Here is a 19,167-nt window from a genome sequence, read left to right as displayed (position 1 = left end):
TAATATTAGTGACTCACACTGAGAATAACTAGGCCTAAAAGCTAGGTAGAGTTTACCTAGTTGCCTCGTACCTGTTAATGTTTAGGCTACCTTATAGTTAGTAGTTATAAATCACAACTTCTGCGCAATATTATTGTTTTTATCAACGTGTTTGAGGATAATACAAAAATATATTTTAACAAGTACTCTCAGCATATTTTTCGCTTTCCAGCGCACATACGGTTAATGTTGGTTGTCGGGTTTGACGGCTGGCAGGCGCATGCGCTCAGCGCTTGCCTGAGGAGCAGCGGAAAACCAACGATCTCCAGAGCAGCCGATCTTACCCCGAACAATGATGTCCGTCTCGTCGCTATTGCTGTCTGTTAGGTCTGCGTTTCCTGGTCACTGAATGGCTTTGGTTACTGTGCAGCGGTCGCCTACTCCAAGTGCTACCTCCAGCCCTTGTGTTTCGGTGAGTTAAAACCGTTTTATCCATGATATCCTTCTCAACCCATTCGGAAGTTTTGGGTTCGTTTCCGCTGTTTTTATGTCTCGCCGGGACTTGCCAGATAGTGTCCTACCGCTGCCTAGTTGCGCATGCGATAGTTATTGTATGATTTGAAGTGGAACATAATAATGCTGAACGGGTAGATGTTGCCTGAATATGACTGTAGCTTGTTATTTTACGATTAAATATACTCTGTTATTCCAGATTAAGTGTATATATCTAACGCTCTACTAAAGGAATGTGGAATTTCACATGGAAAGTGTGTGGGCAGCTAGGTATTACCCGTGGAGATGGCTACCCTTAGCTGTAATTCAGCTATCTTAATTAATATAGGCTAGCTATGATGGTCAGCAAGCCATCCCATTTATGGATGACAAATAAATATTATGATTAATCTTCCAATTAAATGAAAAAAAAATACTGCAACAGTCTACGTTAGCTAGATAAATGGCAGGTTAGTTGACTAGCCATTGCCTGTCGATAGCGAATATTTCATGCAACTTCCAATACACTGCGCTTAGCCTCACTTCCCTTCAATGTCCATAGCGTTAGCTCTATTTCCATCTTGTTAACCAATTACTACTGGATAATAATCTTAATTAATGCCAACTTTTGAAAGTGCCCTAACTGTGGGTCACAACGGTTGGCTCCACTCATTAGTCTATTTCCATATGGGCTAGCTACAGACGAGCTAACCTGCTAGCTAGCCCGGTAGTTTACTAAACCAGGAAGTACACGGTTGTAACGGGATAAACGGTTCTGACCAGAAAACAACACCCGTAATCTGAATTTTCGGGAGTACAGGTAATGTTAGGTGAAATGTCATAGCTAACCCCCTCTGCTCCTGGTGTAATATTCAGGTCCGCGGTATTAATCTAGTCAGCTAGCATAGCCAGTTCAGTTCCCTAGTTTGCTAGCTATGCTTGGCATGTGCAGTCTGTGTGTGGACAACATAATTCCAAAAATATAAACCTTGCAAAAGGAATTCTTAATGAGAGAAAATGAAATAAGTCCTTCGTGTCAGCTCGACAAGTTCAGAAACCACATTTTCCTCGCGTGATACAGGGAGATAACGTATTCAGACACTGCCGATCTTCAGGGTGCTGTCATGGTAGCGCTGGTTAGAGGGAGAGAGACTGATGCTATGGCACCGGCCATAGCACCAGTCTCTCCCATTAAGAAACCAGGAAGCAACTTTGCCTGTCACTGGAGCATCAACTCATCGAATTTGGAAAACAAATGCCCAATTTAATGTCCTTTTCCAGACATTTAAAATTTAAATGAGCTGGCAGCCACAAAAATCACTGGTGCCGCTTTTTTCTATATATAAGAATGCTCTGAAGAAGACATTAGTCGACGTGTCAGCATTGTAATTATTACCCTGCACAATAAATAATATAATCATTTGTGTAGAATATGCTTTTTGTGGGAGGACACTATATGACCAAAAATATATGGACACCCCTTGGTCTAGGGCTGTTTTTCATGGTTTGGGCTAATCCACTTAGTTCAATTTAAGGCTAATCTTGCTACAGCATTCAATCACGTTGTAGATTATTCTGTACTTCCCCAACAGTTTGGGGAAGGCCTTTTCATGTTTCAGCATGACAATGTCCCCAAGCACACATAAAGGTGTGTCCATAAAGGAATAGTTTTGTCGAGAACGGTGTGGAAGAACTTGACTGGCCTGCACAGAGCCCTGACCTCAACCCCATCCAACACCTTTGGGATCAATTGGAAAGCCAACTGCAAGTCAGGCCCAATCGCCCAGAAGCAAATCCCTGCAATATATTTGTCACCCTGCTGTGGCAGTTTTGTTCTTTTGTGAAGTCATGTCAGTAAACTGTCATTTGAATTTGCTAGTTTCCTTACTAGGGCTCATATCAATGTACCATACCATCCTGAGAGTTAACTCATTTGGTGTTACTGTTGACAACCAAATAAAGAGATTCAGCTTTTGAAATCCTGTAAAAATGTAAGTGTTTGGAGTACCATAGTGCACCATCCAGGGAATGGCTATACCCTTACGTCCACCTGAATACAAATTCTCCTGGAGCCTATTTCATTAGGTAAAGGAAAGTTTGCACAGCTGGTTCCTGTGAGATGAAATTGTAATTTCAATGTTAAATTGCAGTGCCTGTCAATATATTTAATTTTGTACGAATACCCGGCCAGAGTAAAGATAAACCGATACAAAAACAAATCCTTTAAAAATGAGTTTTGCGGAGGTTGCTGTGGGAGATTGACTAGGGTCTTGTGCAGGGGAAGTTATGTCGCGTGTAATGGGGCTGGGGTGGAACTGCAGGTCTGAAGGGAAGGGACTGTATCAGTGATGCTGTTTGTGTGAGACAGTGACTGTGCGCATGCAGAACTATGCAGAACTGCGGTTACCACTTCCTCCTAGCTAGGACTGTGGCCCAGCTGTTGATATAGAGCTGTTGACAGTACTTCACGTTGCCATGCCGTTTTCTGTGTGTGTGTGTGTGTGTGTGTGTGTGTGTGTGTGCGTGCGTGTATGTCTGTGTGTGTGTGTGTGCCTGTGTGTGTCTGTGTCTGTGTGCCCGTGTGTGTGTGCGTGTGCAGAATCAGAAAACACCCAGACTTGCTGTAGAAGCCTCCTTTGAAGAGGGCTTTTTTAAGGTGTGTCAGATCCTGGTCCTGGTTTTTATGTGCTTGTGTGCTGTCTCTTTTGAGAGTATGCAATGGCGCTGTCTGACCCCCCTGCATATTAGACTAACTCTTTGTTGTTCCAGGAGCAGAGCGGCAAAATCAGGTTATACAAGTGAGATAGGCCCACGTTCCCCGGGGTCCTGACGGCACCAGCTGCCTGTCATGTGATCCCAGTGAGGCTCCCATGCGAGTCGTCTTGTGAGATGCCAGAAGGTTGTTTTTTAGTTTTTTTTTGTAAAAAGCCTCAGTTTAACCTTCTCCACTGCTACCAATTTGGCTCAAATGCAAAAAAGGGTTTTAAATGTGTTTCGGAGGTATCCTAACTGCTGGGTAGTTTGGACAAATTCTCTGTTCTCAGCACGCATCTGGTAGCTTGTGTTCAGATTAATTATTGACACCTGGACACAGTCATTTTTTTCCCTTTCTGTTACCACTGCAGTGTTGCAGCCGAAGCATGAAACTTTGAGGTTTCCACAGATTATGTGCGTTTCGGCATCTCTCATCAGATATGCGCGACACTGACACCGGCCCGAAACCTGTGAGCCGTGCGTCCTACATTGATTTATCCCTGTCTGCCAGTAATCCGATAACCCCTATTGAAAATTTGAGTTCCTATGCAAATTCCAGGCGGCATGTAAAATACGAGGCTGTGCTGGTCCGTCTCTGGCTGTAGCTGGAAAGCTGCTCTTCCCTGGGGTACTGTGCAGACAGCTGGGACAAACGGGGAGGCCTTGCCTGTAATGTGAATGTAATGCCTATCGGTACCTCCTTTTGAGAACCATACTGCCCAGTTTTGTGTGGACGTGCGTTACAATGTGGCGGGAAGATTGCTGTTTTCCCAGAATTTTAGATAAAAAGAAGGTGGATATTTCTTTTCTTTCCAGCTGAAAACAAGACGCACAAATAAATCATTCATATATTCATCATTAATTTGCTTTGAAGTGCAAAATATAACATTTGATTCAGTCTTGCAAGTGTTTCTGACATAAATAAATGGAGCCTAAATACTTTGGCTGTAGAAATGATTGTGTAGAATGCTGAGTTAATTTAACAAGAATAAATGTCACAAAAGTATTATTATATTATAATTATGTTTGATGAAAGGGTTATTTTGTATGTGGGGACATGAGTGTAGCTGACTCAAGTACAAGCAACCAACCCTTCTGACTGAACACACAGTGCAGAGCTCAATATGATGACTTCATAAAACAAGGAGGAGAGGACACGGTGTCAATCACGAGCGGCATGGGGTATGCAAAGAAGGACATGGTGTACCATTGCAGCGTCAGTCATACTGTGCACAACCATCGGTATGAAATGGATCAATCTGATAAATTAAACAAATAACAACAAAAATGATTGTATGTGAACTGACTGCCCTCGTTGGGTGGAATGAATCAGTGCTTAATGATGGCAAAAGAAAAAAATCCCATTGACTTCATCACCTCTGACAAGGGACTGAGGTATTGGAAATCTGCCTGGTAGCACACCACATACCTTGCTTTCATTGGCTTCCACAGCTGCTTGCCCCTCCCTTCCCTTCCTCACGCAATGACATGGTAACCATGGAGACAAGCTTGTACATACTTCATGTATGATACCAAGGAAGTCTGGGTGTTTTGGGTCAGTGAGATCTGAATCGATCTGCTCGGTTTGCTGAAAGGAAAGTGTCCGGTCATACATTTGCATAGAAAATGTTTGTGGGAGAGTGTTTTTGAGGATGGTGTGTGTTTTAGCCACACCCTTGAATGGACTGAGGTCATTTTATTGAAAAGTGTTTGCAAATGAGAAGCAGGTGCAGAAAGGGCAAGGGGATTTGTGAATCATCCTCTCCCTCCAGATTCGTATCTATTTCCCCAGCGACATGGGTCTCACCGTTGAATCACGTCATCTAATTGGGAGGACAAGGTGGCGTGTGTGTGTGTACGTTTGTTTTCATCGGGGTAATGTTGAGGCCATTGAGTTTATGTGGCTAGTTTGATTCGTGCAATACAGCTAGTTTTGGTGGCTCTGTGTTACAGCCACTTACACAGTGTATATTTTAACTCTCTCTCTGTGTGTGTGTGTGTGTGTATGTGTGAGAGATAGTGGAATGGCTTTGTCCAGGTGTGGTCCAGCAGGGGACAGGCCATCTGATCCTTGGGAGAAAGTTCTCCCAGCAGAGGATTATGGGAACAGACCCAGATTAAACCTCTTCTGCATGTCGTTCTGTTGTCTGTATGCGGAGCAGAACCTAATCTGTAGATCCCTAATGTGCAAAATAGTCTTTATTCTGGTCTATGGTCTCCATTTCCCTGTTGTAACATACAGTATGAATGATTCCCCGTGCTTGCCTGTGACCCTGTGCGCTCCTAATAACTACCTCTATTGAAATGTTTTCTGAACATAAACTCAGATAGGAAAATGATCTCTCCCCAGCTGCTTGTAACTGGAAAATCCAGTTTTTTGAGTTTTGGTTGTTTTTTTCAGGTATTAAATATGTAGAAGTTGGTCAGGAATGCATTTTGCTCGTACTGTGGCTGTAAAATTTCCAGTAGAAAACGGTACAGTAGTTCTGACTGATGTGTTAGAAAACCCTGTCCAATTTGCAGAGTCAGGCAATGGGACATGGAAGGGAAAAGGGTCTCGTTGTGAGTATCACATTACTTGAAAGCTAGATCGTGCACCAGCTCCGGAGAAGTGAAATGTGGGCTCTCCTGGGTTATTGGCATTAGATAGCTGCCCTACATTACATTTTTATGCATTATTTAGTGGCTGATCAGATACCTCGTGCAGGGCATCTTGCAGCACTTTCATATTAGACCTTATAGATATTACAATCCCCTTTTGATCTCCATACCGCTTTAGTTTTTGAGCAATTCAGAAGCCGAGATCTAAAGTCTCGCATGTCAGTTGCGAGACCTGCACGTTTGGTAACCTTCGACCAATCTCGTGCCAATCCGATTCTGTCTCAAAATCTTGTACATTTCAGTGAAATGCTGCTTGTTCAGTATCTTAGCCTATGAATTTGGCCCAAATTTTGTAAGCAGGCAAAATTGTTATATTTTGAACTGTGTGGTCTACCCTCCTCTCACCCACAATGGGCAATTTGTCCTGTACCACGGCAAATTCTCCAAATCGCAGATGTTTGGATTTTCATCTTCCCCAAAGACATCCCTGCTAGCACTGAGCATTATCACAATGTTGCTGCCACATAGTGGCAATGTTGTAGCATTGACAAAAGATTCCAGTAACACTGCGAGAGCATTCCGTGTTAGATGGCATGCTAGCCGTTTCCCGTTTGGCATTATGTTAGCAGTTAGCGTTCAGACAGGAGTCTCTGGGGTCCCACTGTGCTGTTCCCTCTGGGCTGATTCATTGATACAGGTCTCAGGACAGGGGAAATTCTCAGTCTTGGTCTCAGCCTTGGCAGAACGGCCATGTCGACGTGAGGGACATGCACACAGCGCTTGTATTCTGTTAGCCGGGATGCGATTCTTTCCTGCATCAATCAGGAAACGCTGTCTCTTGGGGCCGCTAGTATTTTGTTTTAAATGCTGAACATTCTCTTCTGCTGTCAGCTGTCCAACCCTCAGATCAACCCTCCAGTTGAATTTCAGGAGCTGCTCTGGTGAGATTTGTGAATGTTACCTAAGGAGGCATATCTTTTGGGGTTTTTTCATCCTGTCTCAATGTACCAAGGGCAAAATTCCGCAGGCTTTGCATCTCTAGCCTCAACACGATTTGTCCACCCGCCACAGTAACCTTTCATCAGTATCTACGCTTTCACTTCTAATCATAGAGCCCCCTTTATATCTAGCTCTACCACTCTGCCAAGCAGGCCTATGTGTTGGCCTGTATCCTGTATCTGTCTGTGTGAATTTGGGCCTTACACTATACGGGTTAAGGAACAGAAGGTCTTTTCAGAAGCTTGGAAGGTAAAAAGGTTAAAATCTCTTTTTTTCTACTTCACTGCGCTTGAAGAAAGAACTTCCTCGAACTGCCTCACTAAACTATCCAGCCAAGTGAGCGGCTAATATGTAAACGCAATCAAATCGAGTTAGCCTGTTTAAGCATGTCTGTTTAGCAAATGGATGTCATGTAAAAAGTCAGATGAACTGCACTCCCTCTCCTCCACAAAATGGATCAGGCAATGATGTCTGAATGAAATCCGAGACTTTTTTTTTTTTGTGGCCGCTCCAGGCCAGAAGAAACGCGCTACGGCTTGATCGCGATCGTGCCGTTTTTCTTTGCTTATAAAGGCCTCCCCCCGAGCTCCACTAGCTTTCCTGAAACTTTACTGGGCCCCAGGGAACACAGGGCAGACTCATGATTTGGGGGCGGGGTTATTGTCACTTAATCAGCGTTAACCGCAGGACAAGGCCTTGTGTCCTTTCTTATACATGCATCGTCGGGCAAGAGAGGCAGTTTTTTTTGTCTGCTTTGAATTCAAAGGGAAACTGAATTAACCGCTGCGTGTCAGTATTGCACAACAGATGACGTTTAGGATGAAGGCTTTTAGCCTTCGGCCCATTAAAATGCTGGTCTGCGAACAGGATATTGAAATCACGCCGGGGGCTGTCGGATTTCCGAGCAGCGCGGTCGAGTGCAGGCCAGGGCCTGTGAGTCTGGGATGAGGAATCGGCCAGCTAGGACCCGGAGTCCACGGTGGCATGGCGCAATTGGCTTTAGTCTTTCAGAGTAGGGTGGTCTACATTTCCTCAGTGTTTCGCCTCAGCAGCGCCCTCTAGCTGCTCACCTGATACCCAGAGGTTACCACATCAGCGCCGGAGCAGGATTTCTCCCGTCTGCTTTCCTGCTGTGGGTTGTGCCATGAAAAACAGATGAGCGCCGCTAGCGGTGCGGTGAGAAAACCGACGGCGGTAGAAAATAAATCACGCTACACAACACAGCCGTTAATATAGCTGGCTCTTAGATGCATCTTTCAGAGAACATCATGCCGCAAAACCCGATTGTGCACACAGCACAGGGTTTGTTGGGGTACGGATTTAGTGCCGTTGCCACCCTTGACCTGTTTTCCATGTTTCTGAAGCCTAGAGCACTTACTGCGGTTTGCCAGTGAACCTGACAAACTCTGGGAATAGGTTCTTTCGGTGGAGGCTAATTCCCCGCATTAGTTCTGAAATTAGGTAGCTTCGCTGTGTGTCACTACCTTCTCGACAGTCATTTCAGGGCTATATGGCCCTGTCCCACAATCACCGATTCTGTCCTATGCGATCATATGGCTTACCGTAACCAGGCCTTCCTGGCTTCCTTGTTTTTTAGCAGTAGATGTTTTCAGGCAGACCCTCCAACACAGGTCCAACCACAGCTCAGTAAATTACTCCTGTTGAGCTTCTTCTATCCAGTGTGTTTTTTGGGCTGTTGTTTGCTTCCTTTACATTTGTATTTCTCATACCTAGTCTGAACCAGCTTCACCCTGCCCCCCCCATCTCTCTCTCTTTCCATTCCGTCTATATTTTGCTGCTTTTCCCTGTGGTTCTACCGGAAAATGCTAACCGTTTCCAGAAAACAGCTGTCTTCGGTTGCCACATTAAGCCCTTGGATCGTAGTATTTTGCTGGCTGTTGGCAGTCCATTGGTGCCGAATAGACCTGACACAGCACAGGAATTTCAGCTGATAAGCACAAACGGCTCTGCAGAAGCTCACAATAGCAAATATCTTTGTGCTCGTAGGACCTTACAGACACCGTGACCTAGAAACATAAGGGTCCATAATGGCAAGAACAGGCCCTGTAGCCCATCCGAGTTGTTAAATCCGGTAGGATTTCTACATGCGCATGCCAGATTTATCTCTGTGGAAAGTTGATTTAAATTTGGCCAAATATGTGGTGGTTATCATCCTCCTCAGTGCTTATCAGGTCTGCCATATTCGATTGAGATGTAGTGTTTGAATTATAGGTTATGTTTTCAACCAGAATGTATTATGTATGATACTAATAACAGTAACACATTATATACACAAATACCCTGCTTTCATTAACCCCGTCTCACCAGCCAGGCGTGTTGAGTCCCCTGCCAGCGTTCTCTCTCTCTCTCTCTCTCTCTCACTTTGTCTCCCTTTCTCCAGTCTCCCTCACCCGTTCTCTCTCCCCTACCTCTCTCTCACCCTCATCCTTTCTTTCTCCCCTGTCTCTCTCTCAACCTCACCCTTTCTTTCTCTCCTCTCTCTCTGTCTCTCTCGCCCTCACTCTTTCTCTGTGTCTCTCTCTTTCGCCCTCACCCTGTCTCTCTTCTCTCTCTCTTCCTGAAGTGGAGAGCATGTGTGGTCAGTCTGTCCCCTCAGGCTGAGGCGAACAGCTGTGCACTGACCTGCCAGAGCCACAAATCTCAGTTTCTCCCCAAGCAAAGCAGCATGGGAATTCTTTCAGTCTCATGAATATGTGACTAAAATATACGGCCCAGTAGGGAAGGGGTTTTTAATGAGCTGACCGTTTGGTCTTGACCTCGTGGGGCTGCTGTGAGTCCGGGCATCTGTCTGACCGCTGCTTCTGTTCTGTTCCCCCCTCAGGAGGCCGATAGCGGGGAGGACGATCGGCGCTCGCAGCCTCGGAGGTAAGAATAAATCTGACTGCGTCTGCGCAGCTGTGACTAGACTGAATGCCCCTGTTTGTTCACCTGTGACCACAGTAAATGTCCCATATGCGCAGCTGTGACCACAGTGAATGCCCCATCTTAACAACTGTAACCTCACTGAATGCCCCATCTGAACAACTGTGACCTCACAGAATGCCCCATCTTAACAACTGTGACCTCACTGAATGCCCCATCTGAACAATTGTGACCTCACTGAATGCCCCATCTGAACAACTGTGACCTCACTGAATGCCCCATATGAACAACTGTAACTTCACAGAATGCCCTATCTGAACAACTGTGACCTCACAGAATGCCCCATCTTACCAACTGTGACCTGACTGAATGCCCCATCTGAACAATTGTGATCTCACTGAATGCCCCACCTGAACAACTGTGACCTCACTGAATGCCCCATCTGTTTACCTGTGACCTCACAAATACCCTGTCTGTTCACCTGTGACCTCACTGAATGCCCTATCTGCAGTTTTGACCATACTGAATATTAGCTCTGTGCATCTGTGAGCACACTGAATGGCCTGACTGCGCTACCGTGGCCGCACTGGCTGTTCTTACTGCGCAGCTGTGAACACACTGTCTTTGCCCACTCTGCTGTTGTAACTACGCTCAGCGCCCCCACAGCGCACATGCGATTGCACCATCAGCTCCTACTGCACAGGTACTGCTGCTCTATCTGCTGTCCTCATTGACTGGCTGACTGACTGTGCCGTTTATCAGGTTTAACCTGCTGGTCGAGTTTCCTCAACCGGTAGCCCAGAATTTCCTGCCTGTCAGCATGTTTGTCACGAACCCTGGCCAGGGAGTCGATTTAATATTTCATCATCCAGATTTTTTTAAATCCCGGTTTTTTCCTTGAAACTGTTGTCGCTTTGTCTGAGTAAATGTCAAGATCTGTTAAATATCAGAAAGCATGCAATGAAGAATGAGTGAAAATCACCCCTCCCCATGGGTGCATTGCAGAGACTGTCCACTAGGGGGACATCACTGGCCTGTTGATAAAGCTGTACTAAGGCCACACGACCTCGTTTCAGAACGGGGTCAAAGTGCTGAGGGATAAATATTTTCTTTGTGTTGTAGGATACGCAGAGTCCCATGAATTATACTTCATATTTACATATCTAAATGGATTAGTTTTAGCTCTTGTCCATAGGAGCAAGAGATGACTTTAGATGTCCCTGGAGCAACAATTGTTTGTTCGGTCACAAGTTTAATCATTTACTAGGAAGGGAAAAGCCCCGTCCTACTGTTCGCTCATTTTGCGTTTGCTTGCATATTTATTTGGTATAATGTGTGATGGTGTGTATTTGTGAGTTTGGTGGGTATTTTGCAAATCAGTTATGACAAATCTGCATGGTGACAAATTGGGTGAGTCCGTCGTATAGGCCCGCCAGTAGCAGGTGAGGTCATCTGTTGTATACTGTCTTGCTCTGGCTGTCTAGCACAACAGCAGTATTTACATAGCCACACTGAAGCCTGATCAGATAAGGACAGTGATATTTGTTTATGAGGGAGAGCTGAGGGAAGTATTTTTCCTCTGTATAGGCACTGGTGTTGTTGGTCCTTTTTTCTTTGATTTTTATTACTGTCATGACGCATGAGGAAGATTGCGTACAGCATACATGTGAGTTTAGATTGGTAGAGGCGCTCTTCATATTCCAGGGACCATTTTGTGTGTGTGTGCGTGTGTGTTTCGTACATGTCAGCACACACTTGGGAAAGCACACTTTAGTGTGTGTGAGTGTGTCTGTGTGTTCCGTACTTACCAGCACACACTTGAGAAAGCACACTTTAGTGTGTGTGAGTGTGTAGGATTGGGCCCATGGGCAGCTGGTCCTGGAGATGCCAGGAAGGGCCTCCAGAAAACAGGGCATCTTGGTGCTGAAGGGGCATGGCGGCACTCAGTGTTGAGTCTGGGTGCTCAGTCACACTCCTGCTTTCATTCTTCCCCTCTCACCAGCCCGGTGTGTACAGGCAGAGTACTGTCAGCAATCTTTCTCTCCCCCTCACTCTTTCTCTCTTGTTCCTCTCTCTCACTGTCTCTCCTTATCTCCCTCTCTCTCTCACTTTCCCCTTCCCTCTCTCCCCTTCTCTCTCTCTCTCTCCCCACTCTCTTGTTTATTTCCCTGATCTATTCACAAAATTTTGAGCTCCCCTCTTCATATTCTTATCCATATTCAGTAATTGTATTGTGTTAGGAAGTTGTGCACATAAAACCCCAAAACTATGCCAGTGTACATGTTCTCACTCTATAATCATAAACTTTTAACTGGACCAAACCCCCCCCCCCCCCCCCCCCCCCCCTTTTTTTTTTTAAAACTTTTTTTCAACTGGATGGACAGTACAGCTGAGAATGCTTGTGTTTTGGGCTATGTGCCAATCAGTGCTAGTGTGCTTGTGGCTTCGTGGAGGGTCGGTCAAATTGGTCACAAGGTTGGGTCTGAAATAAGGGTCACAAACTCTGATCAACCCCCGTCTGTCCTTGTGTCCCCAGCTTGGAGTATGGGAACAGCTGGCTATGAGGCAGTGGGGGTCATTGAGAAGGGAGTACTGAGAAGCACGGCAGACGTGTTTACCCTTTCCTTCAAAGAAGTACTTTTGGCACGGGACAGACATTGCAACAGGAACCAAAACAAACTGTAGACACAACTGCACCAACCAGGAAAACAGAAATAAACTCTGTACCCCTATGCAAGTAGTTCACAACACAGTCTCATTACCCTCAAAGTATTTTAGTACTTCACTCGGTTTGTTTGTTTATTACAGTAAGTTTTATGTAGCTATCCAAATAAAAAACCTATGGGCCTTGTGAATGGAACTTATTAAAAACTGTTATTAACTAGTGACATATTGAAGTAAAGGTCTCAGTCTCGAACAACCCAAGTTTGTTAAAGGTATAATATTGTGATGTACACCTGGTGGTCCTGCATTATTGGTGGAGAGGTTTGAGTGAACGTTGTGTGTGATATTGCGAAACTGATTTCTGAACGGAACACTCATAAGCATAGCCAGAAAGTATCCACCAATTGCTATCACCAGTGTTCTGTTAGTTACCAACATACTCTATGATTGGTGTAGCTCCCCATTGTTTTCTATATGTAAGGTGACGGACAGTATGACTGTCCCATGCCTATTTTATTTTCCTGGGAAATGGATAGGAAATCCCTTAGAACACCACCAGAATTTAGAGTGGTAGACACACACAGACCAGCGTTGAGCAAAAACACAGAAGTAAATGTAATTGAAGGCGAGCTAGTGGCAACCCTGCTTGTTCCCTCTCACAATTTTGTTTTCTGAAATTTGCTCAGTTGTGTAACCAGAAGGTGAGCAGCTACATTGTTAGCCTCGATAGCTTCATGAAATTTCTAGTGGTATGGATGAGATATGTTTATCGCTGAAAGGATAAGCCCTTAAAACAAGCTCTAAATGTCTCCCTTGTGCTAAACTAGTAGGTAATGTAATAATGTCATGTACCGTGCTTTCCCAGCGGTGTGGACTTCTGCTCTAGGGCAGACCTCTAGGATGGCTCTGAGTCAGATTAGATACATTTTGGAGGAGAAGAGGTGGTCAGCAGTTTATTAGATTAAATAAACTCTGAATTGTCTTCCAATTGAATCCCAGCTGTCTGGTATATTGACTACTTTTATTTGCTAACGAGTACACGCACTCCCAACATCTCTTCTGATCAATATCAGTGCCTCAACAACATCATCGTCAGTCCCAAGTTGATAGAGGCCAGCTGAAAAGCCTTGTGAAACGCTGCATTGGTGTGCTTGAGTCTTGAATGCATAATGACATCACAAGAAGTAGAATGACACACCCCATAAATGTAAACACGCTTCATTAGAGGGGAATCTGTGAAGGTTCAATGGGTGGTTTGTTTTTTTCTTCACTGGCTGAAGGTTATTTGCAGGCCCAGGAAACTAACCCTGTGGAAATGCAGGGCTTGTGAGAGAGAGGGGAAGTCTGTAAAAATGCAAAAGCTGCATTACTGGCGTCTCTTCTCTCAAGTGAAGCAAAATTAAAGGCTCTGCTGCGAAATAGAGGATGCAGGTGGCTTGGTCATTTGCACTTTGCTGTTTCCTCATTGCTAGGTGGACAGATAACAGAAAATCTTTATCTCTAGAAGGACATGGGTTGCTGTTGTGCCATTGTTTAAACGTGGTGACCGAGCCCAGGAGGAATACTGTCACTGCCCCACCCCAACATTACTGGTCATCACTGTTTATGATTGAGCTGCAATGCAGTAAATACCTAGAATCGAAGAGGCTGCCGGTGGTTAATTAGACAGTCCACCGTCATTCAACAGTTGACGCAACAGACGCAAGAAAGCATACAAGTTCATTTGTGATCAACAAAGCCGAAAGCCAAATCTAATCAAAGCCCTCGCAGACAACACTGGAGATTTTCAAAGCTGCTGCCCCGCATTGTGTTTGTGTTCAGCGCCTCCCAACCCCGTTCTGAATGAACGCTTGGCTGTGTTGTGGTTTGATAGCAGGGTGAACATAGCACCATTGATCATACACAGGCATACAATGGGCCGGGGTGAAGCTGTGCGCGCTGACGGACGATGGCTTTGTGTACCTGGGGTTGTGTTACTCAGGTCAGGCCCTGAATACATATTCTTACTGCTGTATGGTGCTGGGAGTGGTGTCACCAATTATATAATTCCATTTTTAACTGACATGGGTAGAACAAAGGCAATTGTTTCACCATCTATAGATCTTTAGAGACCACAAGATGTAGGGCAGTACAGGTGTTCCCAATGTGAGCCTGGACCCACCCATATATGGGTTATATTGGCCTAGCACATTGCAGTAGGCTACAGATTTACCTTCCCTTTTACTTACAAATAATTTTCACAAATCGTACCTCAAATGAAGAAGTAGATTTGTGTCTTGTTCTACATTTTTATCACATATACCTGTGATTAATACTATATTTACTTATCAGTCTGACCGAAATCTTATTTTTTATTTAAAGCATTGTCGAATTTTGGCTGTCTTTGGAGCTCCGAGTTCTGTTGTAATTAGGCTTTCGGCTCACAAAGGAAAAAAATCTGATGTTACGCTTGTAGACGTATCGAGGGATTTCTCAATTCCTGCCATGATGTTTTGCCTTTCTCGTTGCACAAGGTACCGGCAGTGTCGTATATCGCTTCTGGGTGTGTTCCTCGCAGTGAGCACATGCTGACCGGAGTGCTCCTCCTCCTTTTCCACTCTGCCTTGCGCCAGCTGAATTTCTGGTTACGATTAGAGGCGAAAGGACGTGACTAGTCTGAGCAAGTGGCTCTCGGACTTAACTCGACGTTAAAGATATTAAACTTTTGTCAAGGCTACACCGTAGCTGATTATTTCGAGTTGGCCAACTAGCTGAGGAAGAGTGCGTATTTGTGCTCGAAACTTGAATCCAGTCGCGTTATCGCTCATTGGAAACGATTTTTTCCCTAAAAAGGAACGGATGCCGGGAATACGAGTGTTTTATTTTATTTATTAGATAGGCTGCTAATGTGGTAAAGATATGTTTGCCACCTCATGAAACTATTCACTGTTTAAAAGACAATAGCCGGTCACTGTTGGTGTACCTAAGCCTACTTTTGCGTTTGTCTTGTTAGTGACTAGATGATTTAAAGTCAATTGAAGAAGCACAGAGCAATAAATTAGTATTTTCGTGTTAGGTTTCGAGCGACATTTTTGTTGAGTTTGGCCTGTTAAACCTTTTTAACGTTGAAGCGGTATTTTTGAGAAACTGACTGATGTTTGGCCAGGGGTGAACTGTGCCAATTGAACACTGGTGCTGTTCCACGACAACGGCGCTTCGATGACTCTCGGCAGCATGACTGCCACGGGGCGCTCCGCGGCGGGGTGCTTCTGTGCCTGCTGCGGGGCGAAAATGGTACCACACTTCACGAAGAACGCCTTCGTTTCCCAGAACAAGATCAATCAACTGTAAGTTGCCATTTCTCTGTACAACAGAGTTCATTATTCCTTGTCGTTGAGGAATAGCTGCTAAAACGTATTGCAGGTCTTGTTTTGTCGTATAGATTGCAAGAATATGAAGCTAGCTAACAATCATATTGGCCGTCTAATTTTATTTATTTTATTTAACGCCAATTAAATGCATAATTATGTATTGAATGCATGTTTTTGTTTTGCAACAGTGCTTGCCAACTAACTATGCTTGCAGGTTGCTGGACTTATTTAAAGCTACCATGTAAGATACATACAAAAATATTTTATAGATAACCTATAACAGATTGAGTTGAATTGTAGCTAGCTACCTAGTTACCTGTCTGCAGCAGTGGCTATTTTGGCTTACTTGTAAGTCGAGCAAATAAAGTTCACTTCTTACAGTAGCCATTTCCTTGTTTAGCTATCTAATAGCCGGCTGCTCAAGTTGGCATATACAAGATGTAACGCTAAAGTTAGTGCAGATTAAATGGACTTTCTAATAATAGTGTAGCTGTTTATGCATGAATATTAATCTAAGACTGTTCACTTGATTTTGAAATATAGGGCACCGACCCTTTGGAAGCCGTTTAGGTGTCTTGTGTGTGCATTATAGCGCAGAACCGAATTTCTCACCAGGTGACGTAACAGGAAGGATGTGTGCTTACTTGAGTGGATTTCCTCGTGCTGTTGTGAAATAGTTGCGCGAGATTAGTCACCTACCTGATTCAATACAGTGTGGACTTTCTGAACAGAGGGAAGGACATGAGTCATTTAATAATATGAACCCTAACTGCTTTCATGCGTTGAAGTTACTCAGTCATCTACATCCTTTGGAATATACCTGGACACTGGACAAGACTGGTTGGGAAAAAAACTTGATTGATTGTGCAAATGCAATTCATTTCAGTATTGATTTGGTTACTTGATTCTGAGCATCTGTGATTTAAGAAATTGATGCTTTTCATGAAATTCAATGCAAAGTCGTTGTGTCAAGTTATATTGTTGTGCTCCTGTCCTTCAAACGCCTGTATAGCAACAAACTGGTTAGCACATATGAACACATACAACCCCACAGTTTTGACTGGACCTTCTTTTTCTGTTTATTCGCCTAACTGACAGATAAAATAGGTGGCCAGTGATACAAATCTTAATATTAATGGGCACTTGATAACAGAGGACATTTTTAAAACTGCCTGTCGAAATGCGCTTGAGGTACTTAAAATGTCACATACCATTTCCCTTTTGTGCATCTTAATTTCTCTGCACTGATTAATCCAAGAGGCCCAGCTCAAAGGTACTGCTTCATTATCATTTTTTAAAAATGTAGTGATAGCCCAGCCAGTAATTTCTCTAGTAGCACTGCATTTATGTGAGCCTGATGGGGTCATAGGGTTAAAGTTTATACCAATACCAGGGAAGTACATAATTACAGTCTGGTCTATATTTGCAAGGCCCGATCGCAAATGGTTGCCTTTCTGCAAGCATGCACACTATTCCTGGCACCTCCACTGGTCAAAGCCCTACACTTCCCCGCCATGGTCTCAGTTTAACGTCAGGAAAGACTGCTGCTTTCTAGCTGTACTCAACCCTGCCGGGCTTCCAGACAGACTGCGCAAACCATACAAACACATTTTATTTCAGTTAAATTTTCAAAAATGTACGATTTGCGCTCGTCCGATAAGCCACGGAAAGTGATTGAGTGGAGTTAGGTACTTAGCTGTGGTACAGCTGGCGGAATGAGGTGTCCTATTTGAACAGGCGATTGTTCTGTGACAAGCAAAAACTTTTTGGTTTGTGCAGATCTGTGATTGATAACTAATTGTAGCTTCAGCCATTCTGCCTCATTCACACCGCGTGGGAGAATGAGTTGTCATCATACTTCATTCTCCCATCACTAGGTTTTTGGTTCTTTTCTAACTGCCATGATCGTTTTCGTCTTGTGATCAGAAGATAATTTGTGTAGTCTTCTACTGCAGCTTGGTTTAGCCTATTTTTCAAATCCAGTTTGGATGCTAATTTGCCATGTATTTTCAGTTTTCAAACATGATGGTAGATATTTTATAAAGATGACTATTTCCTAAACATTCTATATTGCAGGGGATTACAATTGGCTATTTCACTAAATATCACAGTTGTCATCTTTACTCTTTTTGCTTCTGTTAGCTGTATAAGTAGGAACCAGATAATCTTGCATTAGTTTTGACGATGAAAAAGCACTGCTTTCAAATCACAGATTATTTCTATATAATTATCTGAGAAGCACAAAGTTAAAACAGAAAACAGAATGGTGCAGGCTGACTCTCCTGTTCTCTATGGTATAGCCGTGTAAATGAGTGTTCCCACACAGTTTTCTGTTCCATTGTGATCATACTTCAGGCCTACAAAGGTGCTTGTTCTTAGCCAGGGCTGAGGAAAAGGTTTGACATTAGCTGATCACCTAGCAACAGGAGTTCAACAAAGTCGGTGGAATTTGTGGGTACTCCATGGCATGCGCTAACTGTACCAGAAAGGTGAAAGGTCGGAATATTGTTGATATAATGCAATATTTCTCAGTTTGGACTCAAATCCTGTAGTGGAGCTTAAAACAGAATAGTGCCACTGTTCTGTTTTGTTTTCTTTTCTATTCTTTGGATGAGTCTATGTCATGTGATTTTAACAGGGGCTTTGTGAGGTGAAACAACTGCAAAATCTGTAATCCTCATAGAAAGCAATGAACCTACCTGTTTTTCTATAGTTCAGATGGGTTCAGTGTGCTATACATATACAGATAGCTATACGTGTCAGAGGGTGTATCCAAAAAATAATTGTTCGTTGGCACAGCCGTGAAGAGTGCCTGATTTGAGAATTCAATCCAGTTTCTCCGAGGTGTGATTCATATTCCTCCTTCTCAGCAACCTTCCTTGTTCTGCTGGTACTTCAGGTAACCCCTGGCAGCTCACAGCTGAAAAAGCAGAAGGTGTGTTTTTTTGGGAAGTTGGAGAGGCTCTGTGACCTTTATGATGAACGGCAGCCCTTCCCCAGGTAGCCGTGAGCAGCCGGGCTGCTGTAACAGGAACTGAGCAACAGACAGGGAAAGTCCAGAGTCTGCGTCTGCTCACCTGGCATTTCTCCCAGTTGACATGGCAACAGGGGAGGAGTAGCGGGGAAGTCACACGCCGTTTTGTTTATCAAGGAAGTGTTGGTCCCGGCACGGCGCGTGTGATTGGCTGCGAGGTGTGTGTTTGTGTGTCCCCACGTTTGTTTACTTTGCCCTCTCGGGTTCACGTGCTTGGTCATGTGGACACTATAAACGGTACCTGCTTGGAAGAAGTCAACTTCAGTGAACTTTGCTTGTGTTTGAGGTGAACAAACATGTTGATAAAAAAGACATGGAAGCAGAAAGCGGAGGGAGCTGGGCACAGATGAGACGTAAGAAAGGGAAAGAAACTGGAACTGGAGAGAGACTTGTGACACGGCAGAATACCGC

General features: G+C 44.2%; 1 protein-coding gene across 2 annotated transcripts in view; it reads left to right on the top strand.

Annotated features, from left to right (window-relative positions):
- Positions 1-262: 262 nt before the first annotated feature.
- LOC118236439 (protein phosphatase Slingshot homolog 2-like) overlaps positions 263-19,167 on the top strand; it is a 35,444-nt gene continuing 16,539 nt past the window's right edge. Inside the window, exons 1-2 of one of the 2 annotated variants that reach the window (XM_035434820.1) lie at positions 263-451; positions 9,668-9,711. In XM_035434820.1, coding sequence (XP_035290711.1) covers positions 389-451; positions 9,668-9,711 — 107 coding nt within the window. In that variant the 5' untranslated portion in view covers positions 263-388. Of the gene's footprint in view, positions 452-9,667; positions 9,712-14,915; positions 15,699-19,167 lie in introns of those variants that run through there. The other variant, XM_035434819.1, reaches the window with a different exon arrangement.

This window comes from Anguilla anguilla, chromosome 9, assembly GCF_013347855.1.
Source record: "Anguilla anguilla isolate fAngAng1 chromosome 9, fAngAng1.pri, whole genome shotgun sequence".
Lineage (NCBI taxonomy): Eukaryota > Metazoa > Chordata > Actinopteri > Anguilliformes > Anguillidae > Anguilla > Anguilla anguilla.
This window is presented reverse-complemented; position numbering and strand designations above follow the sequence as displayed.